The sequence below is a fragment of the Brassica napus genome, chromosome C3 (assembly GCF_020379485.1).
Source record: "Brassica napus cultivar Da-Ae chromosome C3, Da-Ae, whole genome shotgun sequence".
NCBI classification, from domain to species: Eukaryota; Viridiplantae; Streptophyta; class Magnoliopsida; order Brassicales; family Brassicaceae; genus Brassica; species Brassica napus.
Window position 1 is genome coordinate 55,928,238 of NC_063446.1, and position 24,995 is coordinate 55,953,232.

The 24,995-nt window shown below is 39.2% G+C and overlaps 6 protein-coding genes across 8 annotated transcripts; 1 reads left to right on the forward strand and 5 right to left on the reverse strand.

The window, feature by feature from the left end:
* Nucleotides 1–1,775: 1,775 nt before the first annotated feature.
* Nucleotides 1,776–5,837, forward strand: LOC106359240. Its single transcript, XM_048749801.1, has 4 exons — nucleotides 1,776–2,349; nucleotides 2,484–3,293; nucleotides 3,466–4,990; nucleotides 5,165–5,837. Exons 1-4 carry the CDS (start codon nucleotides 1,776–1,778, stop codon nucleotides 5,835–5,837), a joined length of 3,582 nt encoding a protein of 1,193 aa, XP_048605758.1.
* A 2,468-nt stretch (nucleotides 5,838–8,305) lies between these two features.
* Nucleotides 8,306–13,864, reverse strand: LOC106361895. Of its 2 annotated transcripts, XM_013801704.3 has the most exons (10): nucleotides 13,676–13,864; nucleotides 12,889–13,422; nucleotides 12,720–12,810; nucleotides 12,561–12,635; nucleotides 11,834–12,439; nucleotides 9,640–11,658; nucleotides 9,506–9,548; nucleotides 8,995–9,406; nucleotides 8,569–8,656; nucleotides 8,306–8,482 (listed from the first exon to the last, which is right to left on the reverse strand). In XM_013801704.3, the coding sequence occupies exons 1-8, from the start codon at nucleotides 13,676–13,678 to the stop codon at nucleotides 9,052–9,054; spliced, it is 3,726 nt and encodes a 1,241-aa protein (XP_013657158.2). In that variant the 5' UTR covers nucleotides 13,679–13,864; the 3' UTR covers nucleotides 8,306–8,482; nucleotides 8,569–8,656; nucleotides 8,995–9,051. The 2 variants fall into 2 exon arrangements, with proteins under 2 accessions (XP_013657158.2, XP_022545933.2); XM_022690212.2 differs by having other exon boundaries at nucleotides 8,306–8,656.
* A 947-nt stretch (nucleotides 13,865–14,811) lies between these two features.
* LOC106361896 (squamosa promoter-binding-like protein 10) lies at nucleotides 14,812–17,946 on the reverse strand. Its single transcript, XM_048750860.1, has 5 exons — nucleotides 17,270–17,946; nucleotides 15,850–16,498; nucleotides 15,600–15,721; nucleotides 15,243–15,473; nucleotides 14,812–15,155 (listed from the first exon to the last, which is right to left on the reverse strand). Exons 2-5 carry the CDS (start codon nucleotides 16,437–16,439, stop codon nucleotides 15,001–15,003), a joined length of 1,098 nt encoding a protein of 365 aa, XP_048606817.1. The 5' UTR covers nucleotides 16,440–16,498; nucleotides 17,270–17,946; the 3' UTR covers nucleotides 14,812–15,000.
* A 752-nt stretch (nucleotides 17,947–18,698) lies between these two features.
* On the reverse strand, nucleotides 18,699–20,168 carry LOC106360132 (CRIB domain-containing protein RIC2). Its single transcript, XM_013799725.3, has 3 exons — nucleotides 19,936–20,168; nucleotides 19,715–19,837; nucleotides 18,699–18,996 (listed from the first exon to the last, which is right to left on the reverse strand). The coding sequence occupies exons 1-3, from the start codon at nucleotides 20,051–20,053 to the stop codon at nucleotides 18,833–18,835; spliced, it is 405 nt and encodes a 134-aa protein (XP_013655179.1). The 5' UTR covers nucleotides 20,054–20,168; the 3' UTR covers nucleotides 18,699–18,832.
* Nucleotides 20,169–21,692: 1,524 nt separating this feature from the next.
* On the reverse strand, nucleotides 21,693–23,338 carry LOC106360133 (mitochondrial import receptor subunit TOM20-2). 2 transcript variants are annotated; one of them, XM_013799726.3, is made up of 6 exons: nucleotides 23,097–23,338; nucleotides 22,791–22,869; nucleotides 22,524–22,693; nucleotides 22,378–22,425; nucleotides 22,194–22,289; nucleotides 21,693–22,059 (listed from the first exon to the last, which is right to left on the reverse strand). In XM_013799726.3, exons 1-6 carry the CDS (start codon nucleotides 23,193–23,195, stop codon nucleotides 21,925–21,927), a joined length of 627 nt encoding a protein of 208 aa, XP_013655180.1. In that variant the 5' UTR covers nucleotides 23,196–23,338; the 3' UTR covers nucleotides 21,693–21,924. The 2 variants fall into 2 exon arrangements, with proteins under 2 accessions (XP_013655180.1, XP_048606818.1); XM_048750861.1 differs by lacking the exon at nucleotides 23,097–23,338 and adding an exon at nucleotides 22,984–23,034.
* A 761-nt stretch (nucleotides 23,339–24,099) lies between these two features.
* On the reverse strand, nucleotides 24,100–24,959 carry LOC106361899 (cold shock protein 2). The gene has a single exon (XM_013801707.3). The coding sequence runs from the start codon at nucleotides 24,824–24,826 to the stop codon at nucleotides 24,293–24,295; it is 534 nt and encodes a 177-aa protein (XP_013657161.1). The 5' UTR covers nucleotides 24,827–24,959; the 3' UTR covers nucleotides 24,100–24,292.
* Nucleotides 24,960–24,995: the final 36 nt, after the last annotated feature.

A 24,995-nucleotide genomic window follows, 5' to 3' on the forward strand; every position in this document is an offset into this window, starting at 1 on the left:
CTCACATAGCTTTCTATTCCGAAGAAATCTTCGCCTCTACCCACTAGTTTCAAACCACGATCCCCAGATCCAAACGCCCCACTCGAACCCTCGCTGGAGACTGAAAGATTCTCTCTTTAGGCCCTAGTGGCTTATCATTAGGCCTTTGTGGCTTCTCATTAGACCATTGTGGTTTCTCAGGTCAGTAACAAAATGTTTCGTCCCAAAAAAAAGAAAGAGCTCTCCTTGATGGAGGAACTCAAAGAGCTCGAGCTGCTAGAAGAGGGAGAGATGGTCGACATCCCGAACCTAGAAAACGACGACCTCATTGAAGAAAACTCTCTTAGCGTGATTGTACGATGCCTCAACCCTACTGTACACAAAGTCGGTGGCCTCGTCAAAGCCGTTCCCCCGATATGGGGCTTGGAAGATAGAGTTCATGGAAGAGGAGTGGGAGCAGACAGAGTCCAGTTCATCTTCCAATCAGACAGAGACCTTCACCATGTACTCACGAGAGGCCCTTGGTTTGTGAATGTCTGGATAGTCTCTCTTGACCAATGGTCACCCTCCCCATCTCCAGGTTTCCTCCACAAAATCCTATTCTGGATCAGAGTCCGAGGGCTCCCCGTCCATCTCCTAAAGAAGCAAGCCGTCGACAGTCTCATTGGACCTCTGGAAAAGATAGAAAAGGTAGAGCTGCACGCCAAGAACTCTATCTCCGTGGAATACATTCGAGCTCAAGTATGGATCAATACAGATGAGCCACTCCAGTTCAGGCGTACAGCTCGCTTCAAGTCAGGAGAAGTAATACCTACTGAGCTGGAATATGAGAGACTCATCAAAGTTTGCTTCCTCTGCAAGCGCCTCACGCAAGATCAAACAAAGTGCCCCTATCAAGTTCTACCCCAGGAGCAGCATCAAAACGTCGCCGTACCACGACGAAGCAACCAGACCCAAGGAGGATCCCTGAGAAAAGACCAACAAGGTGGGCAAAACTCCAAAGCGACAGTAAAAGCTCCCCGAACAACTCACTCTCGAGCAACTCAATCTCGCGCAACAAGTCGCAGAGAAACAATACTTGCTGCAGCTCCATACAGGAAGACGAGCCAGAAAGGGAAGGCTTTCGCTGGAGAATCAAGTCGAGTATGGAAGCAAAAGGAAATTGTTAAAACCCCTAGACTGGAAGGCACAAACTCGAAGAGCACAGGTGAATCCTCAATCCCCATTGGCGGAAAATCGAACTCCTCAGGAAAAAGATCTGTCCCTTGCAATAGAGCTACGTCCCCTCCAGAGGCTAACAGAGATTTGGTATCAGTCTATGAGAGATTAGGAAATGTAGAACCTAACTCCCCCTGCATCGCTGAGCATGATAGAGCTGCTGAGGCAAGATCAAGTCACTCCAAGGACTCCTCTAACCACAAGGAATCTCAAGAAGGACGTTCAAGCAAGGGAAGTAGAAGCCCTCCCTCAGTTTTCGAACGGCTCGGATCACACTCACAGAACACAGCAGAGGGCACAAAGAACCTCAGAGATGTCCTATCTTCAAAGAGAAGAAGGCTCAGTAACAGCGGGGACAGGGAAGCAATGAAGCCTCGAACAGAAACCCATGAAGCTTCAGTGTTTCAAAGACTAGGCACCAAAGGAAGCGGGTCTGGAGAGAAATCAGTAGAAGTTCCAGTTCATTCTGCTCAAGTAGCAGCTACACGCCCTCGCCATTCTGTCCGTAGGATAGTATTGGGGAGTGACAAAATCTTGGAAGAAGGGTTGATGGATAATTCCAACCCTTCAAAGTCAACATGAGAATGCTCAGCTGGAACTGTCAGGGGTTGGGGAATACCCCGACAGTTCGACACCTACAGGAGTTGCTTGGTCAGCATCATCCTGAGCTGTTATTCCTCAGTGAGACCAAAAACAGAAGAAGGTACATAGAAGGTTTGGTAGAAAAGTTCGGTTTCAGCAACTTGAAAACAGTGGAACCGGTAGGAAAAGGCGGTGGTCTTGCAGTATTGTGGAAAAAAAGTTGCAAGGTTGAGGTACTGCAGGCCAACCGCAGAGTAATAGATTTAAAGATTCAGTGGCAAGAAAAAATGTTCTTTCTCACCTGCGTATACGGAGAGCCAATCAAGGGCAAAAGAGGTGACGTTTGGGAAAGGATCACAAGAACTGGTACAACCAGAAATGGAGCATGGGTAATGACTGGCGATTTCAATGAGCTTATTGATCCTTCAGAAAAGATAGACGGAGCAGCAAGGAGTGCAGAAGAAGGCAAAGACTTTCGGCAAATGTTGCATGCTTGTGGGCTTTGGAACATAAAACATGTCAGCTACCAATTCTCATGGGCAGGAACCAGGAATAACGAAAATGTCCAATGTAGATTGGACAGAACAGTCGCAAATCAAGCCTGGCTAGATATGTTCCCCCAAGCGTCAGCAACCTATTTACAAAAAGTCTGCTCAGACCACAGTCCAGTCATGACTAGCCTCATTGAGCAAATGTGGAGACAGCAAGCGGGTTTCAAGTACGACCAGCGCTGGATAAACGCGAGAGTTTCATCACTGCAGTCTCTCAATCGTGGAAGCGACACAGTGCAGGACAAGCGGGACTCCTACGCAAAATCTCTCAATGCAGGAAAGACATCTCCATCTGGAAGAGAGCAGCAAAACCAAACTCCGCTCTCAGAATCCATGAGCTCCACTCCAAGATAGACGAGGCAACACGAAGTTGTTTCAACAAGGGAGAGGAGCTGAGCCTCTTAAGATCTGAGCTAAATGAGGAGTACCATAACAAAGAGATCTTCTGGATGCAGAAAAGCCGACTCAATTGGCTCAGGTCCGGGGACAGGAACACAAAATTCTTTCACGCAGTCACAAAAAACCGTAGAGCACAAAACAGGATCCTCAGTCTCATTGATGATGATGATAAGGAGTGGTTTGCGGAAGAAGACCTGGGAAGACTTGCAGACTCTCACTTCAAGCTATTGTATTCTTCAGAAGACGTGGGAATCACCCTAGAAGACTGGAACAGCATACCAGCGATAGTCACAGAAGAACAGAACGCTCAGCTAATGGCACAGATATCCAGAGAGGAAGTAAGAGAGGCAGTGTTCGATATCAACCCACACAAGTGTCCAGGCCCGGACGGCATGAATGGGTTCTTCTTTCATCAATTTTGGGACACAATGGGAGATGATCTCACATCTATGGCGCAAGAATTCCTCAGAACAGGGAAACTTGAAGAGGGAATCAACAAAACAAACATCTGTTTGGTTCCAAAAAAGCTGGAGGCAAAGAGGCTAGTGGAATTTCGCCCCATAAGTTTGTGTAATGTCGCCTATAAGATTGTCTCAAAAGTACTTAGTAAGCGGTTGAAGTCTGTACTACCTTGGATAATAACAGAAACTCAGGCAGCTTTTGTCGAAGACAGACTCATCTCTGATAATATCTTGATTGCCCATGAGTTATTGCACGCTTTGAATTCCAACAACAGCTGTTCCAGAGAGTACATTGCAAGGAGACCCGCTCTCCCCATACCAGGTGCTTATCAACGGTACTCCTCACGGAGACATCAGACCCACGAGAGGCATTAGGCAAGGAGACCCGCTCTCCCCATATCTCTTTGTAATATGCACTGAAATGCTGGTCCAGAAACTAATCCAAACTGAAAACTCTGGGGAGATCACATGCCTAAAGGTGGCGCGTGGAGCTCCTGCAGTCTCCCATCTCTTATATGCTGACGATAGCATGTTCTACTGCAAACAGTCAGATGAAGAGCTCAGCCGCCTAACTGTAATATTACAAGAGTACAGTCTTGCCTCTGGTCAGAGAATAAACTACCAAAAGTCAAGCATTTACTTTGGCAAAAACATTCCAAGCAGGAGAGAAGAAATCAAGCTGAAACTTGGAATGAAGCAGGAAGGGGGTGATGGTATATACCTAGGCCTCCCTGAATCTTTTGGAGGCTCTAGAGTATCCATTTTGAGCTTCCTCAAAGAAAGACTCAAGCAAATAATCGGTGGCTGGCAAAATAGGTTCCTTTCTCCAGCAGGCAAAGAAGTGCTTCTCAAAGCAATTGGTTTAGCTCTTCCAACCTACACAATGTCGTGTTTCCTGGTGCCAAAGACGATATGCAAGAAATTTATGGCTATAATGTCAGATTATTGGTGGAAGAGCAACACAGCGTCAAAAGGAATGCATTGGAGAAGTTGGGAGAGCCTATGCTCCCCAAAGGACAAAGGAGGACTCGGTTTTAAAGATTTAGAAGCTTTCAACACGGCTCTGCTCGGGAAGCAACTCTGGCGCATTATCACCCAACCAGACTCATTGCTAGCCAGAATCTTCAAAAGCAGATACTTTAGATCCTCCGACCCTCTCAATGCCCCACTAGAATCCCGACCCTCATATGCGTGGAGAAGTATCCACTCAGCTCAGCATCTGATCAAACAAGGCGCTAAGGTGATCATTGGAAACGGTGAAAACACAAACATATGGAGAGAGAGATGGCTTGAAAGCTCACCTGCGTCACCAATCACCCAAACAAGCACAGTTCCAGAGCCTATTAGGCACCTACTCTCTATGGATATGAAGGTTGCAGATCTGATGATGCCATGTAGAAGAGAGTGGAATTCGAACCTGATCAACAGTATATTCCCTGAAGGAACTCGACGCAAAATCCTCTCCATACACCCACAAGGTCCCATAGGAGAGGACACCTACAGCTGGGAATACTCGAAATCAGGGCACTATAGTGTAAAATCTGGGTACTGGGTGCAGACAAACATCATCGCAGCGGCCAACCAACGAGGAACAGTAGATCAGCCAAGCCTCGACGACTTATATCAGCGGGTTTGGAAGTACAACACCAGCCCAAAAGTGTGCCACTTCCTTTGGCGATGCATCAGCAACTCCCTCCCAGCAGCAGCAAATATGAGAAGCAGACATATCTCTAAAGATGGGAGTTGCTCTCGTTGCGGTATGGAGAGTGAAACAGTCAACCATATTCTATTCCAATGCTCGTATGCACGACTGATATGGGCTACCTCTCCCATTCACGCACCACCCCATGGTATAATGTCTGATTCCCTCTACTCAAACCTCCACCGAGTGCTGAGTCTACAAGAAAGATACACTTGAGAAGAGGCACACGCGGAGCTCGTCCCTTGGCTACTCTGGCGCCTTTGGAAAAACAGGAATGACTTCCTCTTCCAAGGCAAAGACTATCCAGCACCAGACACAGTCAATGAAGCTATAGAGGACACAGCAGAGTGGATGAGGGGACAAGAGGAAGATAAAACGAAGGTTAAAAAACCCACTAGCAGTACGCAACATCTCAAATGGACGCCACCAACTCAGAACTGGATCAAATGCAACACAGATGGAGCTTGGCACAAAGATCATCAACAACAAGGTATTGGATGGGTCTCTAGAGACTATGCGGGACGACTGTTGTGGGCAGGAGCACAAAGGTTCGAAGGTTTGAGCTCACCTGTGGAAACTGAAGCAACCGCTTTGAACTGGGCAATAAGGTCAATGGCCCGCTTGGGCTACTCACAGGTGATATTCGAAACAGACTCGCAGGTACTGGCAAGGATGATCGAAGGTTCAGCAGAGACATGGCCAAAGATACAACCGATCATCCAAGACATCACCCAATCCCTTCAGAAGAACCGAAGCTACAGAGTAGAGTTTTTCTCTAGAGACGGTAACAAAACGGCAGATAGGATAGCAAATGAAGCTTTTTCTCTTTTGAATTATGTTCCTAAGTTGTATTCTATGGTGTCAAGTTGGTTGAAACCAGTGTTAGAGGCTGATATGCCTTCTGTAGGACTGAACTATGATGTAGGTCTGAACAATATTGGTTAATGGAAAGTTTGTCATTGAACCAAAAAAAAAAAATCGAACAAAAATCGTATCTGATTTCTCGGCCAACGATCCCGAGTATTATGCCACGTGAGCACATGCTTCCCTTTAATCTCTCTGCACCTGGTGAGAACTCCTTAAACCTGTGAATAATCAACCTCATAAGACTTGACGAGATCTATTGGAAACTACACTTACTCGTTGTATATAGGCTTCGGATGTTTACAACCGACCCGCACCGCAGTTAACAGTAGCAAAAATCTCTACATATTCCATATATCTATACGTTTTTATAACTGTTAAAATCGTACTGCTGTTGAACCGTTTGTCCCGTGCCGCTCAAAACGCAATCACCCATTCGGAGCCATAAAGTATCAACTGCGTGTGGGTCGTACCAAGCGAACTAACTTGAAGATACGATAACTTGTAGAAAACACTATTTTATTACATTAACATGAACAAGTAAATAGAAATTGCATCTTATATATTAAAATAGGAGTCACAACCTTGATTCATGTGTGATTTTTTTTAAAAATAGACTTAATGTACCTATTCCTAGAAAGTCATGTTACATTTAATATCTAATCTTATCATTTAAATTTTGGGCATACCATAAATTTTTATTGGGCTATCAATAATTGGATTTAAACAATATATGATCCATTGAATTTATAGATATTATAAATTAAATAGATATAATTTAATGTTGTAATACTATACCTCTACATGCTAAATATTTAAATATTTGTTGATGTTAACTTTTAAAATTATAGAGTTTTTTTTTTAAATAACAAAAATCATATGATCTAACAATGATTAATCTTTACTACCTTAAACCAATGAAGACAAATTTTAAACTAAACAAGCGAAATGGTGGAGACAGAGAGAGTTAAGCGAGCGAGTGTTTAATTATTTACTCGATAATATATTTATTTTAAAAATTAAAAAAAAAAAATGTTTAATTATTTACTCGATAATATAAATCTATGAAGCAAAAAGTTTAATTTTTTAAAAACTTTCTAAATTTGTGAAATGTTACAATATCTTTGAATATGATAATAAAACAATATTTACTAATTTTTATATATATAGTTACGATTTTAATAATGAAATAATAATCCGAAAATATATATATAGAAGAAGATACAAATACATGTGAAAGTTTGAAACAATCTATTTAATGAAAAAATAAACAGTAAACTTACTATGTTTTAAAAATTGATAGACACATTTATTTTATAATATATATCTATTTAGAATTGAAAACAAAATATTTATATAAAAATAAATAAAAAGAAAAATCTGTGCGGTTGCGCGGGTCGAGATCTAGTTCTACAGTAAAAGAAGAGAAAAAAGTGTAAAGACAGAAGAATGATTCATTTATAAACTTGATTCTTCTAGCTTGAATGTGATTCGGTTTATGTCGTATCGTTGGTTGCATACAGTTGGATTTTTGTTGGTTGCAATGGTCGCCTGAATTTGATTGAACTTTTTTGATTCTCGGATTTTTTTAATTTGTTTTATGAGTTTTTTAAGTAAAAAACTGTTATTCAGAAGGTTTAGGTCTTCGACGGTTAAAGCTTTTCAGAGTAAAAATTTCTCAACTCTTTAAAACGAAACTTGTTCGATTTTTATTTTCACTTCACTTTTTGCAAGCGAGGTTCACACAGTTACGTATACCACATATGAGATAAGGACATAACTATTTTATAGAATAAAGATAGACATGTGGTTCATTATTGCCCACTCTTACAAAGATTTCGTGTGGAATCTTATTTTTCCACTTTATTTATGTAGATAGCTATATTAGGTTTACATTTTTTCACGTGATTATTGTCGGATGTCTACATTTTGTTGATTGTGTCTTCAATTATTAGTTTCTCAGTCTTGTCTTATTCTTCAATTACTTCATCCTCTGGTCCTTCGTCTTTAGTTCCGCAGATTGCGCATGTGTGTGGTTCTCCAAGTTTAACTTTGAACTGTGTTTTCCTAACTAACTCACACATTAGATGATGATATCTTGAGCATTTGATGAAAGTATTGTCCTATATTCTGAAAACAAATGGACTTGTTTCTTCTTTAATCGTTGTTTCTTCGGTTGCTCTGGTGAGTAGTACGTTAAATCACTTTTGTAATTAAGGCGATGGTTGTTGTTTAGGTAAATGATTTTTTTGAGTATTCCGACTGTTAATTCGGCATCTACTCGAATCATATCTTCCCTAGTATATTCAATGTTTGTTGGGTCGTCCTTTATGTTCATTGCTTACTCCCATAATAATTACTTTTAATGCTCGACAACTAACTCTTGATTCTCCTGTTTTTGTTATTTTTCGTTGCTAGAGTACAGCATGTATACTTAATTATTTTTTGCACATCTAGTGAAATACTGAGAGACAGCTAGTTTTATGCCTTGGGAAAAAGAGATTTGAGTTGTTCAGGGTTTTAGATATATAGTGTTTCGATAAGATAACTTGTAGAAAATACTATTTATTACGTTATCATGCACAAGTAAACATAAAGTTGCATTCTACAGTAAAAGAAGAGAGACAGGAGAATGATTCATTTCTAAACTTGATTCTTCTAGCTTGAATGTGATTCGGTTTATGCCGTATCTCCGCTAGCTGCAGTCCTCATGAGCTGGAAGAGAGCTGTAACATACACATTGTATACTGGAATGATTCAGATTCCAGACCATGGTTCCTTACAGGTTATCTAAAAGAGAGACACAACGTACACGTAGTGGTCTCAGGAACAAAACCTCTCTTTATAAACGTTGTCAAACTTCTCCACTTTCCTGTCTGCGAGTCAGCTTTGTAAGTTTTCTGCAATAACAAAATCAACACAGAATCAATCAATATCATATCCCGGATCCACCATGATTGTAGTTAGTACTGGTTCATCCCGTTCAAGTATTCATTCACACTCAACAAAAAAAAAACAAGTAAACAATCCACAATAATGCAGATATAAGTAAGCTAATCCGATTCAAATTTCGAAAAATAAGTGATTTTGTAAAGATATTATTAGGACTCATCTAGCTAATTGAAACAATGTTCACGTGATTCATATTTCAAACAAAGAGAAAATCATTGACCATCAAAAATCACAGAGAAACAAAAACATAAGAAGGGTTTACTTATATGCAAAGATCGAATTATACCATGTTACGCCAGAGAAGAAGAAACGCTTGAATGGGATCTCAGGGTATCAGAATTGACTAAAAGTCATCAGCGCGGTGAATTTCACCCATAAGACGATTGCTAGTGACTTTGAAACCGAGAAGAGCTGGATCAAGCTGCCTCCCTTTCTTGCCTTTCTTCTTCCCACCACCGCCTTTGTTTCCTTCGTTTGGATCAGAAGATGGCTCTGCTGCCACTTTCTTCATGCTGCTACTGCTACTGCTATTCTTCAACATCTCACTGAACGACGCCTTTGACCCTTTGTTTCCCACTGCTGTTCTGTTAGCTGCATCGGACATCTGCTCAAGCAATCCCTCATGCGGTGATGACGAGTGCGATGAGGGAGGCCTTTTTAACAAAACTGATACCTGCCCGTGTGATGGAACTACCAACCTACAACAATAAAAGAACATTTAATCAATTATAAGACCTCACATGGCGATTTACTACTTGCCTAATCTACGGTTGCTAAACGTTAGAGTACAAAATTACCTATCCTTTCTAACTTCTCCAACCAAGTTGTCACAGTATGACCCTGCAGAAAGAAAATATCAACATAAGCCCCCATAACAAAAAAAAATGATATATTAAGGGAAAACAAAATCTTAACTCTGGAAGATACATACCAGAGATACTGGAAGAAGACTGTCTGCCAAGCGTAGCAACAGGAACCTCCCCTTGAACCAAGGAGTCCATTACTGCTTGCTTTCCCATTCTGTCTTGTGCTTCAAATGACATCAATCCCGCTCCTTCCTTTTTTGGTGGTGCATTGTTCCACGTTCTGATATCATTCGCGTCTTTGCTCATCATACCAAGCATATTACTGAAGTCTTTAGTTTCATTTTTTCTTCCACCATCGATACTTCCAGAAAGCAATGAATTATTACGCTGCAACGATCCCATATAGTTCCCATCTCCTGGTAATCCGTTTACATGTTCATCAGAAGATGCGTGCGACCCAAAAGAAGATGAAGCGTTTTGTCTACCACCATGGTCTGCAAAGCCGAATCCTGAAGCAGCCATCCTGTCATAGGGTTCCCCACGATTCATGCTTGGTGACTCGAGAGGTTGATGGCCAGGCCTCTGGTGAAGCAACTCCATAAAAAGCTGTTTTGACTTTTCATCTGTATGTCCATCTACCATCCATGAGTTGGAATCTTCGCCCTGCCTCCTCATTTTATGATGGTCAGCTTCAGTATTTGGTCTATGAAACTGAGTTTCAGCCCAGCCACCAGCTAGCTGTGTATCTGCTCCATGCCAGCGTTCTTTCCTTGGTTCCATTTCTGAAAAATGAGGTTCACCTAATTGTGTATGGGGATTCTGATGACTGAAACCCGGAGTAGAATTTCCTAATCTACCAGAAGATTGCATCTGGGCATCCCGCAACTCAGAGAGGTTAAGACCTCTTCCTGCATCCAGATTCAGCCCCGATGTATTTCTGGGTAACGATGTAGATCGCTCAAAGGGTAGACCTTGCTCGAATAATTCCTGATTAAGTTGTTGCTGATATGAAAGGTTCCGCTCAAGATGACTAAAGTGATCCTCAAAGGGTGGCCTCTGCTGCTGTTGATGGAAGTCTACTGGTCTAAATCCTGCAGAAGAGTGTGAACGGTGGATCCCCGGATGAGCTCCTAGAAGCTGATCATTACGGTTGGATGGCCATAGAGGATCAATATGTCTATGTTCCTCCAATAACGTATTGTGCCTCGCTCTAGTTGCCAATTGCATGAGCTGCTCTTGCTGCATCATTTGGTACTCCAAAGACCGTATTGGTTCAGACTGCAATTGTCCATGTTGAGGGTCAATATGTCTCAGTTCCTCCAATTCTGTATTTTGCCTCCCTCCATTTGCCAATCGCATGAGCTGGTCTTGCTGCAGTAGCTGGTACTCCAAAGACCGTATCGGTTCAGATTGCATGTGTCCATGTTGAGAACGCATCTGTCTGTATTGAGATTGCATTTGTTCGGAAAGTAGCTGTTCAAGTAGTAGCTCGTTTTGATGACCTTCATGTGGTAACTGCCCAAAATTTCCAGCGGCAAGCTGCTCCATGTACGGTGTAAAATTTTGTGATCTATGGCCAGAACTCTGTAATTCATCCATTAGTTGCTGCTCTAATAACATCTGATCAACATTGTTGAATCGAGGGAAATCATGTGACTGCCCAATCCTTGAATCAGGAGTCTGTCCTTGAAGAATCTGTTGAAAATGTAAATTCCGAGCATGGGACTGTTGTTGCTCCTGTAAGAGCTTCTGTTGTAATTGATACTCTTGCTCTAGTTGACGTTGTTGCAACTGAATCTTCTGCTGCTGCTGCAACTGAATCTTTTGTTGCTGCTGCTGCTGCTGCAATTTGAGAGTTAATAAATGATCCAAATCCTGAGCTTGATCAAGATACTTCTGGTCATGTCCTGTATCATACGACCTGTTAGGCAAAAGATCAACTGGTGTACTGCTGCTCTCTAGCTCAGACCACAACACACCAAACGGATGCAGCTTGTTCTCATTCTGATTTTGAGTAGCAACCTTCGCTGATTCAACAGGAATAGCAGAGTGGCCAGAAACTCCCATTAAAGCATCATGCATACTTGTAGAGGATTTTGCCGATCCATAACCAGAAACTCCAGCTCTTCCTGGGAATACGATTTCTGAATAAGAAAAAAATACAAAAAGTATGTTTAGTTATCATGAACAGAAAGTTAATTAATATCATTATGAAAGAAGGAAATGTATTCGGCTACACAAGCATATTAAACCGAAGAAAGAAATGTCTTATACCATACAAATGCACACAAGTGAGAAAAGGTCAGTAGAATAACAAACCTTCATCTTGAGCAGAATAGTCCAAGAAACTTCGGTCATCAACATGTGGTGGTTTCACATAAGCTTCTGATTTAGAGTTCATTTGAACATTATCGTGACCTAAGGCTGAACCATTAGATTCTGATACGGGTGCAAATGATAAACCAATCCCCGAATTTGCTTTTCGACTAGTCTCTTCTAGCTCGCTGATCTGATCATTGATATGGGCTTGCATACTTTCCGTCTTTAAATATGACATGACAGTACCTAGATCTTGAAAAGGAGTCCCTTCTGGAGCAGTTGCCAAGCGGACCTGTAGATCAGTCCCAAAAAACCCTTGCTCAAACCATGAAATAATGTCAGATCCAATGAACGGTCCCTGTATTACTCCTTGAGGATCAATGTACGAGAACATAAACTCCTCAGGTGGCAGAGTCCCTTCGGAGTGATTCACTTCAATATCAGGTTGCTGCAGCTTTCCCGTATAACCTTGCTCAACAAGGGGTTCACCCGCATCCAACATAGATGATTTAGTAAATGCAGATCTAACTGCCTCAGGACTTCCATGAGAAACTTTATCACTTTCAGAAGCACCCCACAGACCTCCACCATGACTACCAAGTAATCCTACAGCAACAGTTGTTTGGATTTGGGTCAGAATATATAGAACACTAAATGCCATCAGACACCAAAGAAAGCTAAAAATACATGAATTAGAAGAACCGTTTAGCACCTATTATTCACATACCTGAATTACTATTATGCATGGAAACACTGTCACCACTCACAACCCCTAGCAAACCACCATCCACTTTTGTCTCACCTGTCAAGTCAGAGAGGCATTAGTTACATTCCGCTAGTAGGAACGATAGAAGCCAATTAACAAAAAAAAAACAAGATTGTATACCCAGACTCTTCTCAGCTAATGATTCGTCCCCAGGTGAAGTGTGAGCTTCGCTACCAGTGATCCTTCCTTTCCATATACCCTTAAGGCTTTCCTAATAGACAGATAACAACCAACAATAGAAAAATAGTTACAAATAAGAAGCAAAGCAAGTCCTCAGTGAAAACCATACCTCTTCTTCAACATCAGGTGCGATAAAAGCAAGAGGTTCGATCAAAGCCACTTGAGTTACAGAGTCAACATCCTCCATATCAATAGGCATCCTATCAGGCTTCTGGTTTCTATACAAGTCAAGCAACTTCCCCCTCACATACCGACACGTAGGGGCAGGTTTACCAGGAACACTTTCATTTCTCAAGAATCCTCCAGCGCCAAAGAACGCAGACCAAGTACCCCTCGCCCTTCCTCGACCAACGGTGAAACCTATGTTCGGACTCTCACTTCGTCCTTTATCGAGTCCAAACCCAGGCGCAGCACGGTAAGAATTAGGTCCACCGGAATGGAGCTGCTCCATCCGATGACGTGGCCTCCATTTATCACGAGCGTCAGAGTCAGTAGCACGGAGGCTGCTGCCAAGCACAGATTGACTTTCAGGCTCCTCCTTCTCCTTGGTTTCTTTCTCTTTATCGTCAGGACCCCAACGAGATGACCACTTGTTATCACGCCGCCGAGATCCAACGGGAACGGGAGCAGGAGATCGAACATCCTAACACCACAACAAAAAAAAAAAAAGAGTAAAAGAAATTCAGCTAATCCGATTCGAAATTAGGATCTCCATTTAGCTAATTGAAAACAATCTTGGCGTGATTCAGATTTCAAACATTGATAGTTAAGCTCGTGGATCAGATCTGGCAGATCGGAGCAACAAAGAGAAGAAGAAGAAGAAGAAGAAGAAGAAGAAGAAGAAGAAGCTACGCAGATTTAACAAAAAAGGAGGGTTGACTTTAGAGGAAGTATACCATGATTACGCCGGAGAAGAGAAGATTTGAATGGATCAGGGAGAAAGAAGATCGCGATCTCGAAGAAATTTTTCTTTCGATTTAATTGTTTTTGATTTCCGTTCGAGTTGGTATGTATGGTCGTCCTCGTTTCAACTTTACCTCACAAACCTAAAAAAAAAAGGTTTTGTGGATCGAAAATTGCTATTCTCACAGCGCACGTTGTCACAGCCCATTCTGATTGGGTACAGAGACGTGCGATGTCTACGTGGCAATAATAGCCTCGTTTAATTCTTTATGTTGCATTCTATTTTAACTGCACAGTGCCTATTGAGTTTTTACTGAAAATTTAGTAGGTCTGAGACTTTTATCCGAGATTCGATCCAGATCTGATCCGAAAATCTGGATATCCGGAGAGGCCGAATCCAGATCCGGATAATAAAATGTTGGATCCGTCAAAGCCGGATCCGTATCCGTATATCTTGATTTTTTAGTCCGGATATCCGGATCCGTAATTTTTATTAATAATTATTTCAAAAATAGTAATAGATATATATATATATATATATAAACTAACTTTATTTAATATATTTTCATTTTTATAATAGTATATGTAAATTTTGTGATATTATACATAGAAATAATTAAAAAACATTATATATTTTTTATTTTTAAATTATTTTTAATATTTTATATATATTATTATTATTATTTTATTTATTTTAAGGATCCAAATCTGGATCCGGATATCCGCCGGATATTACAATTTTTAGAAGGATATCTGACACTCGGATATCCGAGAACCCCGGATCCGGATAAAGATAATAAAATTATGGATCCGCCGGATAAGGATCCGGATACCTTAAAATTATCCGGATATCCGATCCGTCCCGGGCCTAGTACCGACTACTGAGAAGTGAGAACTGGTATCTTTTTGTTTATTATTTTAAGGTTGCATTGCCGTCTCTGAGAAGAAAGAAGCTGCCGCAAACTGTGTTTCTCATCATAATGGAAAGTCATCTGAACAGTGGATAGTAGGCTGGTTGGGGCTTTTGTATGTCTCTACTGGACTTTGACATTTCAGCTACTCCCACTCTTATCTTAGCAACCTCAAAAAATTTGTTACAAGATGCATCATTTATCGAAACCACCACAGCTATAAAACACTAGACATGTCTGATCAAATAACGAAGTTGACATACAACAGAATCCAAGAAGAAGTTGACTGTGTACAGGGTTTAAGCTTGAACAATGAACGTTACACATTCTTACTTTATTTGAAAAGAAACTCCAGTGGATGCAACTTGACTTTCTCATGGAGTGAGACACACGCATTCCTTACGCATCTACATAAAATGAGTAGGGAAAGTGCCATGTATTGGCTGTGACTCGACCATGGGATTGTGTTTGGTCCCACGTGAATCCGAAGACGTTGACAGAAGAGAGAGAGCACTGTAGAAATCTTGCGATTCATTGAGGCCTCCTGAGTATTCTCCTACACCTTCCAAAACATATGTATATATAACTCAGTTCCAACACCAGAGATCTACAATACAACAATATGATTCTAGAAGTGAAAATATCAAACCTTTGCTGGGAAGTTGGAACCCGCTAGAGGTTTGATACGGAGAGAAAGAGCGGCTGCTACCAGCAACCACCTGCTCATCAGGGCGGCCATGGCCTCTCTGGAAGCTCAAAGTAAAGCCGCTTTCTATCTGTGTAGGCTTTGTATCATAAGTTGTATCCCATGCTAACGTTTCTTCAGATTTCGTGTTTAGAGACATCTCATCCCACAACATATTTGTATGATGTCTTGGATCTGGCAGGAGTTAAACATTTCACATTAGAGTTCCATGTATTCAAAATTGGGTATGTGTGAAAAATACAATAGACAGATTGAAAGACTCAGGGATCAAATAAGTCAAGTTGGGTTGTAGATTCTTACTGCAAACCCTCTCTGGATTCAATGGAAATATTCCTGGCAGCTTGCGACGCCTCGCGTTATGATGCGTAAGACGTTTACGGCAGCTTCGTTTCTTCTCATCAAATTCAGAGACGGCATGCAACCTATAAATCAGAATTACACACCAATTCTCTAACCGTAATACCATGAGGCATGTAAAGAGGATGGATATTAAGAATAAAATGAGGACATGAACATAACCACCAGCCAGAACAATAATCATGGCTTTTACCTGCTACACTGTTGGCAGAACCGACGTTCCAGGCCACCCACAGTCACTTTCGGGCACTTTGAATGGTTAACGCAGACTCTATGCTTGCGATGATAATCCTTAGCAGATGAGAGATCCAGCTCACAGCCATCAATTTGGCAACGCGGGACTTGAACGCTCTGTTTCTTACGAGCATTCATAGAAACGGCTGAAAGGTCATTATTGTCTCTACACCAAAATTCTTCAGAGTATGTCTGCTTTCCTAGCTCCAAACAAAGATCAGATTCAGCAGATGTGGAAGCCTTCACATAGACAGAATCCACGTTGCTGCAAGAATCGCCAGGGGAACTTTCCGACGCAAGGTTGGTTTGTTTGACTTTGGGAGAGGAAGAGTTGGTTGAGGTCGACTGCGAGTGCCAGAAACCGGAGGGAGTGCCGCTACTGACTTTCTCGAGGCCATCGAAACAGGGAAACATAGATTCAATTCCTTCGCCTTTCTCAATCTCCCACTCAGGAGACGGCTGCTGGTTCTTGTCGTTTTCAGTCTCTGAGGGATTGAACATGATCAAATGATCCCAGTCCCACGTCGGAGATGCCATGTTGCAGTCCATTGAAGATGTGGGTTGTTTTCATATAGACCCACACACCACTAAAGCCAGAGCAACAAATCCTACAAGTTTTCAGAAAGCGGGATAGTAAATAGAAACAAAAGCCTAAACAAGAGAAGCCTAGACAATCTGTATATCATCAGCTACCTTAATAGACAATGCCCTTCAACTTATTTTAAAAAAAAAAGCTTCTGAATTTTCAAAATATCAAGAACCACACAGAGCTAATCAACTATTTATCAGTTAACGTCAGCGAAAGAGAAAGAGCTTTCTATGTTTCAGACCCAGACAAACAAAAGAGGCAAGAGAAAGTGTATTCGTTTTTCTAACCTTTTCTCGTCTGTTTCCATCAGCAACTTGTCAAGAAACACACAAAATGTAAATTTTTCACCTAACCACATTCTTCAATTATACTTTTCAGAAGGTTCCTAACTAAAACCCCAAAGGCTATATACGTCATATAAATGATGTCAATGAAAAAACGGCAACAATCTCAGTCATGATGAGGAACTATCCTGCAAGAGCTAATAAAAGATTTGACAACAAGTTAGGTTTTTGATCCCCAATCACTGTCCCCCTCTCCCTTTAGCTAGGGTTTTCCAAATGGTCCCCAAAAGCCAACGAACGAAGGGAGAGAAAGTTACCGATGCCTACAATCCAATTACACTAGTCATGATGATTTTCACTAATTCAACTCCGAATCGATCGCTCTCTCCGGGCAGAAGCATAAAGCTTTAATTGTAAAATATGAAAACCCCAAATCTCAACAGAAAAAAAAAAAAGGATTTTCCGGAGAATATGGAGGGGGAGAGTAAGAGTAAGAGAAGACATACCTGAAGTAGAAAACAGAGAGTAAGAGACCGATCGGAGAAGAAGCGTTTTGACTAAAAGCGACAGTGAAATCGCCTCAGGGGAACGGAATGAGCTGGTTCAGGGGACTCCCGATAACTTTCTTCTTCCTCATCCTCCTTCATTATTTTTTTTTTCATTTATTATTCTCACTGTTACTGTTTTGCTTTGCTTTTTTTATTATTTGTGTGTTTTTAGTTTACTTTTTGCTTTCAGTTTTGGATTGGTGTATAATTGTCTGGTAATACTGGATTAATTTCAAGGAAATACTAGCACTAAAAAAAATTTCTGAGATGATTAATAGTTCTAGAATTTTATTGCCGTAACCGTAGATTAATTATTCTCAGAGCACTAAATATAAAGTTTTAGAAAAATTGAATTCCAAAGCTATTTTGTTTCCTATTTTAGTTTTTATAGCTGTAGTTTTAAATCTTTTTCTTTAAAGCATGATTGTTAAACTAAAATGGAAGTAGAAAAAAAATGAGCTGTAGAAAACACTCACAACACTTACCAATCACCTTCGTAGACTCTAAAGATCAAAATAACCAAAGTGTTTCATTAAAGATGTAAATATACAATTATACCCATAAGGTTAACTAATCCAAATCTTAAGGTTTAGAGTTAAGGGGTAGAGATTTGAGATTGAGATTTAAAATTTTATAAAATAAAATATTAATATTAAAAAATTGAAAATAAAAATTTTTAAAATAGTTTCAAAAAGTAATTTCGAATTACAAAAAAAATTGAAAAAAAATTAAAAAAAAAAATTTCAAAAAAAAATTAAAAATAAAATTTTATAAAAAAGTTTATTTTTTTATCTAAAACTACAAAAAAAGTTTATTTTTTTAATTTTTTTTTATATATTTAGGGTATTATTGTTCTTTTACCTATTAAACTAAACATTTTGATCATTTTCCCCCTTGTGGTCTATTTTTATGATCAAAAATTGAAAATTATCTATTTAGGAAAATTGCCCATAATTTCTGAATGGAATGATGTAAACTGCTTCATTTTTTTTTTTTTGAAAACTAATGATTTATTCTATTTATTTTATTTTTTTATCAGTTAACTTGAATGGAATGAAATACTTATTTCATAAATTTTACAACAATTTCAAAAAATACAAAGAAAAATACTTTTACAATTTTGATAATAAAAAAAAATTTGAACACCGAATGAAATGAATATATTCTATTTTTTTACTGATTCCATTCGTATTATTCCATCTATTTTTATTTCACTAATTCAATTTCATGGTTACCATTTACGACATGTTTCTGACATTAGAAATGTTTTTGCACTGTTACAAAAAAAATGTTTTTGCACATGTGAATGAATGTGTATGTCGTGTAAGCCATTCTCTAAAAGTATATATGATCCCAAATTTTAAAATCTTTTTTTGGCAAAAGAACATACCAACACACATTCATTTATATTAGAATTGAGTTTATTTTATTTTTATAGCCGAAAGTTTTCTCTATCGCAATCCATATATACAGTAAATCATGGTGAAGTTGATTTAAAGCTTTAGGAATGCAAAAGTTAAATCAGACGGCAGTGAGATGGAAAGGGGAGAATGGAAAAGGTGAGGAGGAGGAGGTAGAACAAAAGTCAAAAGTGGTCATGGTTCCATCAACTCCGATGTGGCTTAAGTGTTTCACGTCCGTTGGAAGCCCAATCTCCATCTCCGCCTCCCTCTCCTCTTCGTATCCTGCTCATATACAGAGACGAATTAATGCAGGCTGATGATGCATGCCTCCCATATATTCATAAATATGAATCAATCTATTATCATTCATTTTTTGCCGTATAAACCACACATGACAATGTACTTTCTTCGTAACTGGTGTATTGTTTATATTCCAAAGAATCCTTCTTGTTTTCTTGCTTAAGAATCTTAAAGACTATAGTTACACTAAATTTTACTAGTTGTGTTTACTCTTACCTTTGGTTATTTGTAAATGTAACTAAACTATGGATATATCGAAAACGAGGTTGAAAGTTGAAACCCATGTAACAACATATATATATATATATATATATATATATATATCAATGTGTTAAAAAAAAATAAAACCCATATTAGTGCCTTAGTGGTGAAGCACCTCCTACATAAGCTTAACTCATTGGTATATGATTGTCTAACGCATAAATTTTGCTCCAACATCATCAATGTCAAGGAATAGCTAGTCTTTTTTTTTTTTAACACAAAAGAATAGCTAGTCTATTTTGTTGTGTTTCTTACACATTATTTTAGATTATAGGATAAGAGAAATAACTAGAAATATTGGGAATAAAAAAATCTACTATTCTACTCTTCTTTTGAAAATGGTTTTCTTTACTTGAAAAGTAGTATAAAATTCAAAATTTAATTTTTTAAGAAATGTTTGCACAGAAAAAGAAGAAGATAGTAGTAAAAGAGGACGTACTTATGAAGAAGTGAGAAAAACTCTTGAAGCTTCGAACAAGTTTGTAGATACCATCCGAGATATTGGCACCATTGTTCTCTAACTTTGTCTCTTCTTTTATAAACAAGCCACTTTTTTCTTTTCCTTATAAAACCAAAAAACGACAAAAGAAAAAGAATCAGAAAACTGAAAAGGAGAACGAGAACTCGAGGTCGTGTGGGACGAAGGTTAGTTAAGAGTACTCTCGATGAGTTGGTTTGGTTTCTTGTGTTGATGACTAGCAGCCACGGCGACGCTGGATTGCGTCGAGCACCCCAACGAAAACGGCAATACCACAAAACGCTCAATCCGATCTTTCATCTCTCTTTTTTCTCTTGTATGTGTGTGTACGTATGGTATACGATTAATGTAATGGTGATATTAGCGTGTGTGAGTGTAGGAAATGATGGATTTTGGTAGGGTTTTTATTGCTAATATCGTGCGTGGTTATGACTTTGTAAGCAAGTTAGAATCATTGTTTACTTGAAGAATTTTGTATTTCCTTAAACCAATAGAAGAAGAGTGTCATTATTGAGTATATTTGAGGATGCTTTTAGTTGGCCAACAGTGCCACTTAACCTAATTTCTAGATTAAGCATTCACGATAACCCCATCCCTCACCTCACCTTCCACTTTTTCTTCTTTCCTAATAATCTCAATTATGTAATTATAATCAAAATACCATAAGTAGACTACCTTCACAAGATACTAAGAGCATGTTTATCCCTAAATTCTTTCTTAGATTTTTTTTGTCTAAAAAAAAAAAAATTAAAAAGCAAACCAATCGCGGACCACCACGAGTCAGTGGGACCCGCAGACAGTTTAATAAACTCACTAAAATCGGTTCTTAATTAGTAATTTTTGTAACCGATCCTTAAGGGTTTTGTGGGGGTCCACGCACTAAAAACCTCACTAAGGACCCTAGATAAACATTAGCATTGGTATAGTCTCTCAAATGTGTATCTCATCTATTTAATATTAGTATAGTTCTATTATGTAATTAAAATTTAAATATAAAAGAAATATGACTACTTATATGTTTTTTATTTGTCACAGATGACTACTTATATTTTGAGTCTCTTATCATTGCAAAAAGAAACTGTCATTACATTTTCTATGTTCTTTTTTCTTTTTTATTGGTTTTGATTATTTTAATATTGAGAGACTACTAGAGAAATTCCCAATATGGATTCTTTAAGGACATCCACATCGTAGGTTTCTCAAATCTAACAGAGATATTGTTACGTATACAGTAACTTGGTTGAAAATAATATTTTCATCTTTATGATTACACACTTTTTGACCAAAAAGACTTGCACATTATTAGGATTACTGCTTTTTCAATCCGTGAAATTTAAAGACACCTTCAGTTCCATTTAAAAGAGTAGTGGTAAAGCTCGGTAGCTATCAACATCCTTGTAGAAGAGCTTCTCTATCTTCAAATTTTGAGATTATGTAACAATTCATCAAGAAGAGCTTTCTGAATCATCAGATCAGAAGATATTTGATATTTCAACTGCTTGTATCCCAACAAAGATTAAATTATAGTCCAAGAGTTTCTTTTTCTCAAGAGTCTGGGCCCTCTCTTGTAATAGAAGCCACAACTTTGTGGTCTTTAATCTTAGAACCAACTCCAACTCTCTTTCAGAAAATATAAAACAAGCTCTCCCACCTATGACCAATACATAATCTCTTTTTGGTAAAAACCAATACATAAATTTTAATAAGATCCATATTTTTGGTCGAATTTTTAATAAAATTCATTTTATTGTCAAAACTTCAATAAGATTCATTTACCCAACTAATCATTTGCATAAGATTTATTATATATATTCATATAATCATTGACGAACTCCCCAACATTCATACGTGATTGTGACAGCAAAATCGTAAGTTTTTATTTGCCAGAAGATTTGATTATTCAGTTGCAAAGGGAACAAAAAACTACTCTTGACCTCTCTAGAGCTCCACTTCTCTATTCATTTATCTTATATAAATAAGAAAACTCATATATAGTTCATGTACACCTTTGTGTTTTTGAGCCACAAAACACAAAAGCATTAAGATGCCAGGAAAATCCAAAATCAATAAACATACATACTAATAACTAAGTAAAGAAAAACAATTCTATGGAGGGGTGTACATGATCTGGTCGGCAAACTTGTGGAATGCCAGTCACACTACTAAGCGTTTTATCTAGCAGGAGGTGGTGGAGGGCCAAGGGCTTTTGCCATGCCAACCCAAGCAACAATCCCACAGGCTAGAATGATCCAACCGCATACATTGTACGTGAAGTCATTGTTCTTCTTCTTGGCCTTCTTACCGCCCTGCAAAAGCAAAGAACGAACCATACAAAAAAAAAAAAAATTATATGAGAGCTTCTTTCACTTTCTGCTTTAACTTCTCAACAACTTGCTAAAAAATACAGTAAAGAACTCAACAAAACAAAGTGATAACTTACGCTAGCATTTGATGAAGCTGAGGGACCTCCTCCTCCTCCACCTAGTGCCTGCTGCATCATTCCATTCTGTTTTAGCTCCATTAGTATTTCCGGGCCCTATTGAGAAGTGAAAACACAGAGATCAGAAACAAATATACATACAGAGACCAAGATTGACTCTGAAAATGAGAAGTTGAAATAGTACCCCTATTGCAACATCCAAGGCCTTGCGATATATCCCATTACCTGGATCCTGTTAAACCAAAAAAAAAAAAAAACATTTGTCTAACTACACTTATAACAGTAACAGATATATTTTTTTTAAAAAGCCCATAACATTTGAAGATTTACCTCATTTTCAGCTCTTTGGAGATAATCAACGGCTTTATCGAAGTGACCTTTGGCTACATCAGCATCAGGAAAAAGAAAAGCTTGGGTAGTGTAGGCGTTGCCAAGACACCAAAGTGCCTGATGCTTCCCTGGACTCAATGTCAATACTTCTTCCAACTTGGATATAGCATCTACAATAATATCATTACTACATTATTCATCGTTTGAGAAAAGAGAAAGAGGATGTGAGCAAACGATTATTCAAAAACTTTGAAGAAGAACTCATACCATTTAACATCACCTTTGCATCGGGAACAGTCTGGAACTGAGCAAGTTCAATCAGCGAACCAGCCCATTTGAGCAAATTCTGTAGATAAATATCACCACAAAGAGATAGACTCATATCAATACGAATCATCCTCCAAGTCTGAAGTTAGTAACACATAACAAAATAAAAATTCAAGCTTTTTCAAATTCCTACTCGACATTTAGTGATCAAGCTCCATACAGTTATCATGAAAGAGAAAGAAGATCAATAAGTAGAAATCATATGATCAAGAGGAGAGTAGTAGTAGTAGTAGTAGTAGTACAAACATCGGAATCGAGAGGATCCTTAGCGTACTGAGCCTCACATCCTTTGCAAAGGTGGTCGAATAGAAACACCTTTTCCACGTCGGCGGTAGTGAATTCCATCTTGAGATGCAGGCAGGGCAAAGGAAAATCTTTAGTTTGCTGTTCTGTTCTGTTCTGTTCTGAATACTTCGGGAAATTGCAAGAACTCGAAACCAAACCTAGTTTGATTGTCCGAGGGTTTTAGGAGCCGACAAGTTGTGTGATGATTGTTAACACATGATTGGGCTTTTAAGGACTTTGTATGGGCCTTCCATCTTTTATAAACGCTAATTCTTTGAGCTCAGCACCTTCAACTTTCGCTAGATGGCATGTATGTACTCGCTATAGAAATGGGATAACATGCTTAAAGTCTACAGGGATACTACTACATGATTAAAAAGTTTTTTTTTTAATTTTCTATTCATTGTCAGTGATTTTAGTGGCAATTTTGTACACCTAGAGTAATTACAAACCAATTAATCTCCTAGCATAATCTCCAAATACTGATTACAAACACTTTTTTCAAGGCTGTGGATACGATCTTTAGTTGTTGGATACTCTGCCGAAGTCTCCTATCATACTCCATGGAGCTCGTATAGCAAATTTGTTATATTTTCTAAACATAGTTGATTGTTTAGTTGAGTAATTTTTTTGTCTTTTTTAGTGTGTCATCACTTGACACACTTGCTAAAAAGCAAGAGTACAACAAGGTGGATGATTGATTTTTTACCGATCTAAATTTGATTTAATGTATAGAGTTTGTTAAAAAGGTGGATAATTGATTTTTTTTTACCAAGGCATCCTCGGACCAAGGTCCCCACACCTCAAAACAAACAAAGGTATTCAGATACGCAGTCCTACAAACAAAAATCTGTCTTGGACAAAGACAACTGTTTCTAGCTAGTATCTTTTTATTTTTACCAAAACCAAAATATCACTTTCTGTTGTCTGTTGTAATTATTTCAACTCCATTTACAAATACAAATGGATTAACACAGCCTTAATTATGAAATCATCTTTCACCCATCACAAGCACCACATTAAACCGCATAAACAAAATAACAATCGACGTGATTAAACCGAGAACCGAAAATAAACCAAGAAACGAAAGAGATCCATCACAAGCAAAACGCGAACAATAAATAGATAATAAGCTGCGAGAATACTTCTCCATCTGATTAACGTCCACCGCTAGTGCAATCCCTGGCGAAATGCCCAGACTCGCCACAGCTATAGCAGCTTCCTCCTCCGCCACCTCCACCACCGCCGTATCCACCTCTCCCTCCTCCGTATCCTCCACCACCTTCAGAACAGTCTCTCGCAATGTGACCTGGCTCACCACACTTGTAACAGTCGCTTCCTCCTCGACCACCACCACCTCTTCCGCCGCCAAACCCACGACCTCCACCTCCACCTCTTCCACCACCGCCGAATCCACCGCGTCCGCCAGACGAGCCACCGCCGCTGCTACCTTGAACAGGAGCGCCGTCGGGTCCAGACACCTCTATCGCCTTGGGACGGCCGTTGTTGTCGTTCTCGACCTGGAACTCGACAGGTTCCTCCGCAGCGAGGCTTCGGAATCCCTCAGATCTGATGGAGGACTGGTGAACGAATAGATCGTCGCCACCATTGTCGGGAGTGATGAAACCGAAACCCTTCTGGGTGTCAAACCACTTGACAGTGCCCCTGAGCCTATCTTGTCCGTAACTCATCTTGATCGGAGATCTCTTAAGGAATCTTTATCTGAAACCCTAGATTTCACTTTGTGCAGAGGGAATAAATTGATTAATCAGCTTTTTTATACTTTTAACGTAAAAATCGACCAGCAATATAAGCCCATTTAAGAAAAAGCTAAGAAGTGGCCCAGTAAGGCCTACTAGG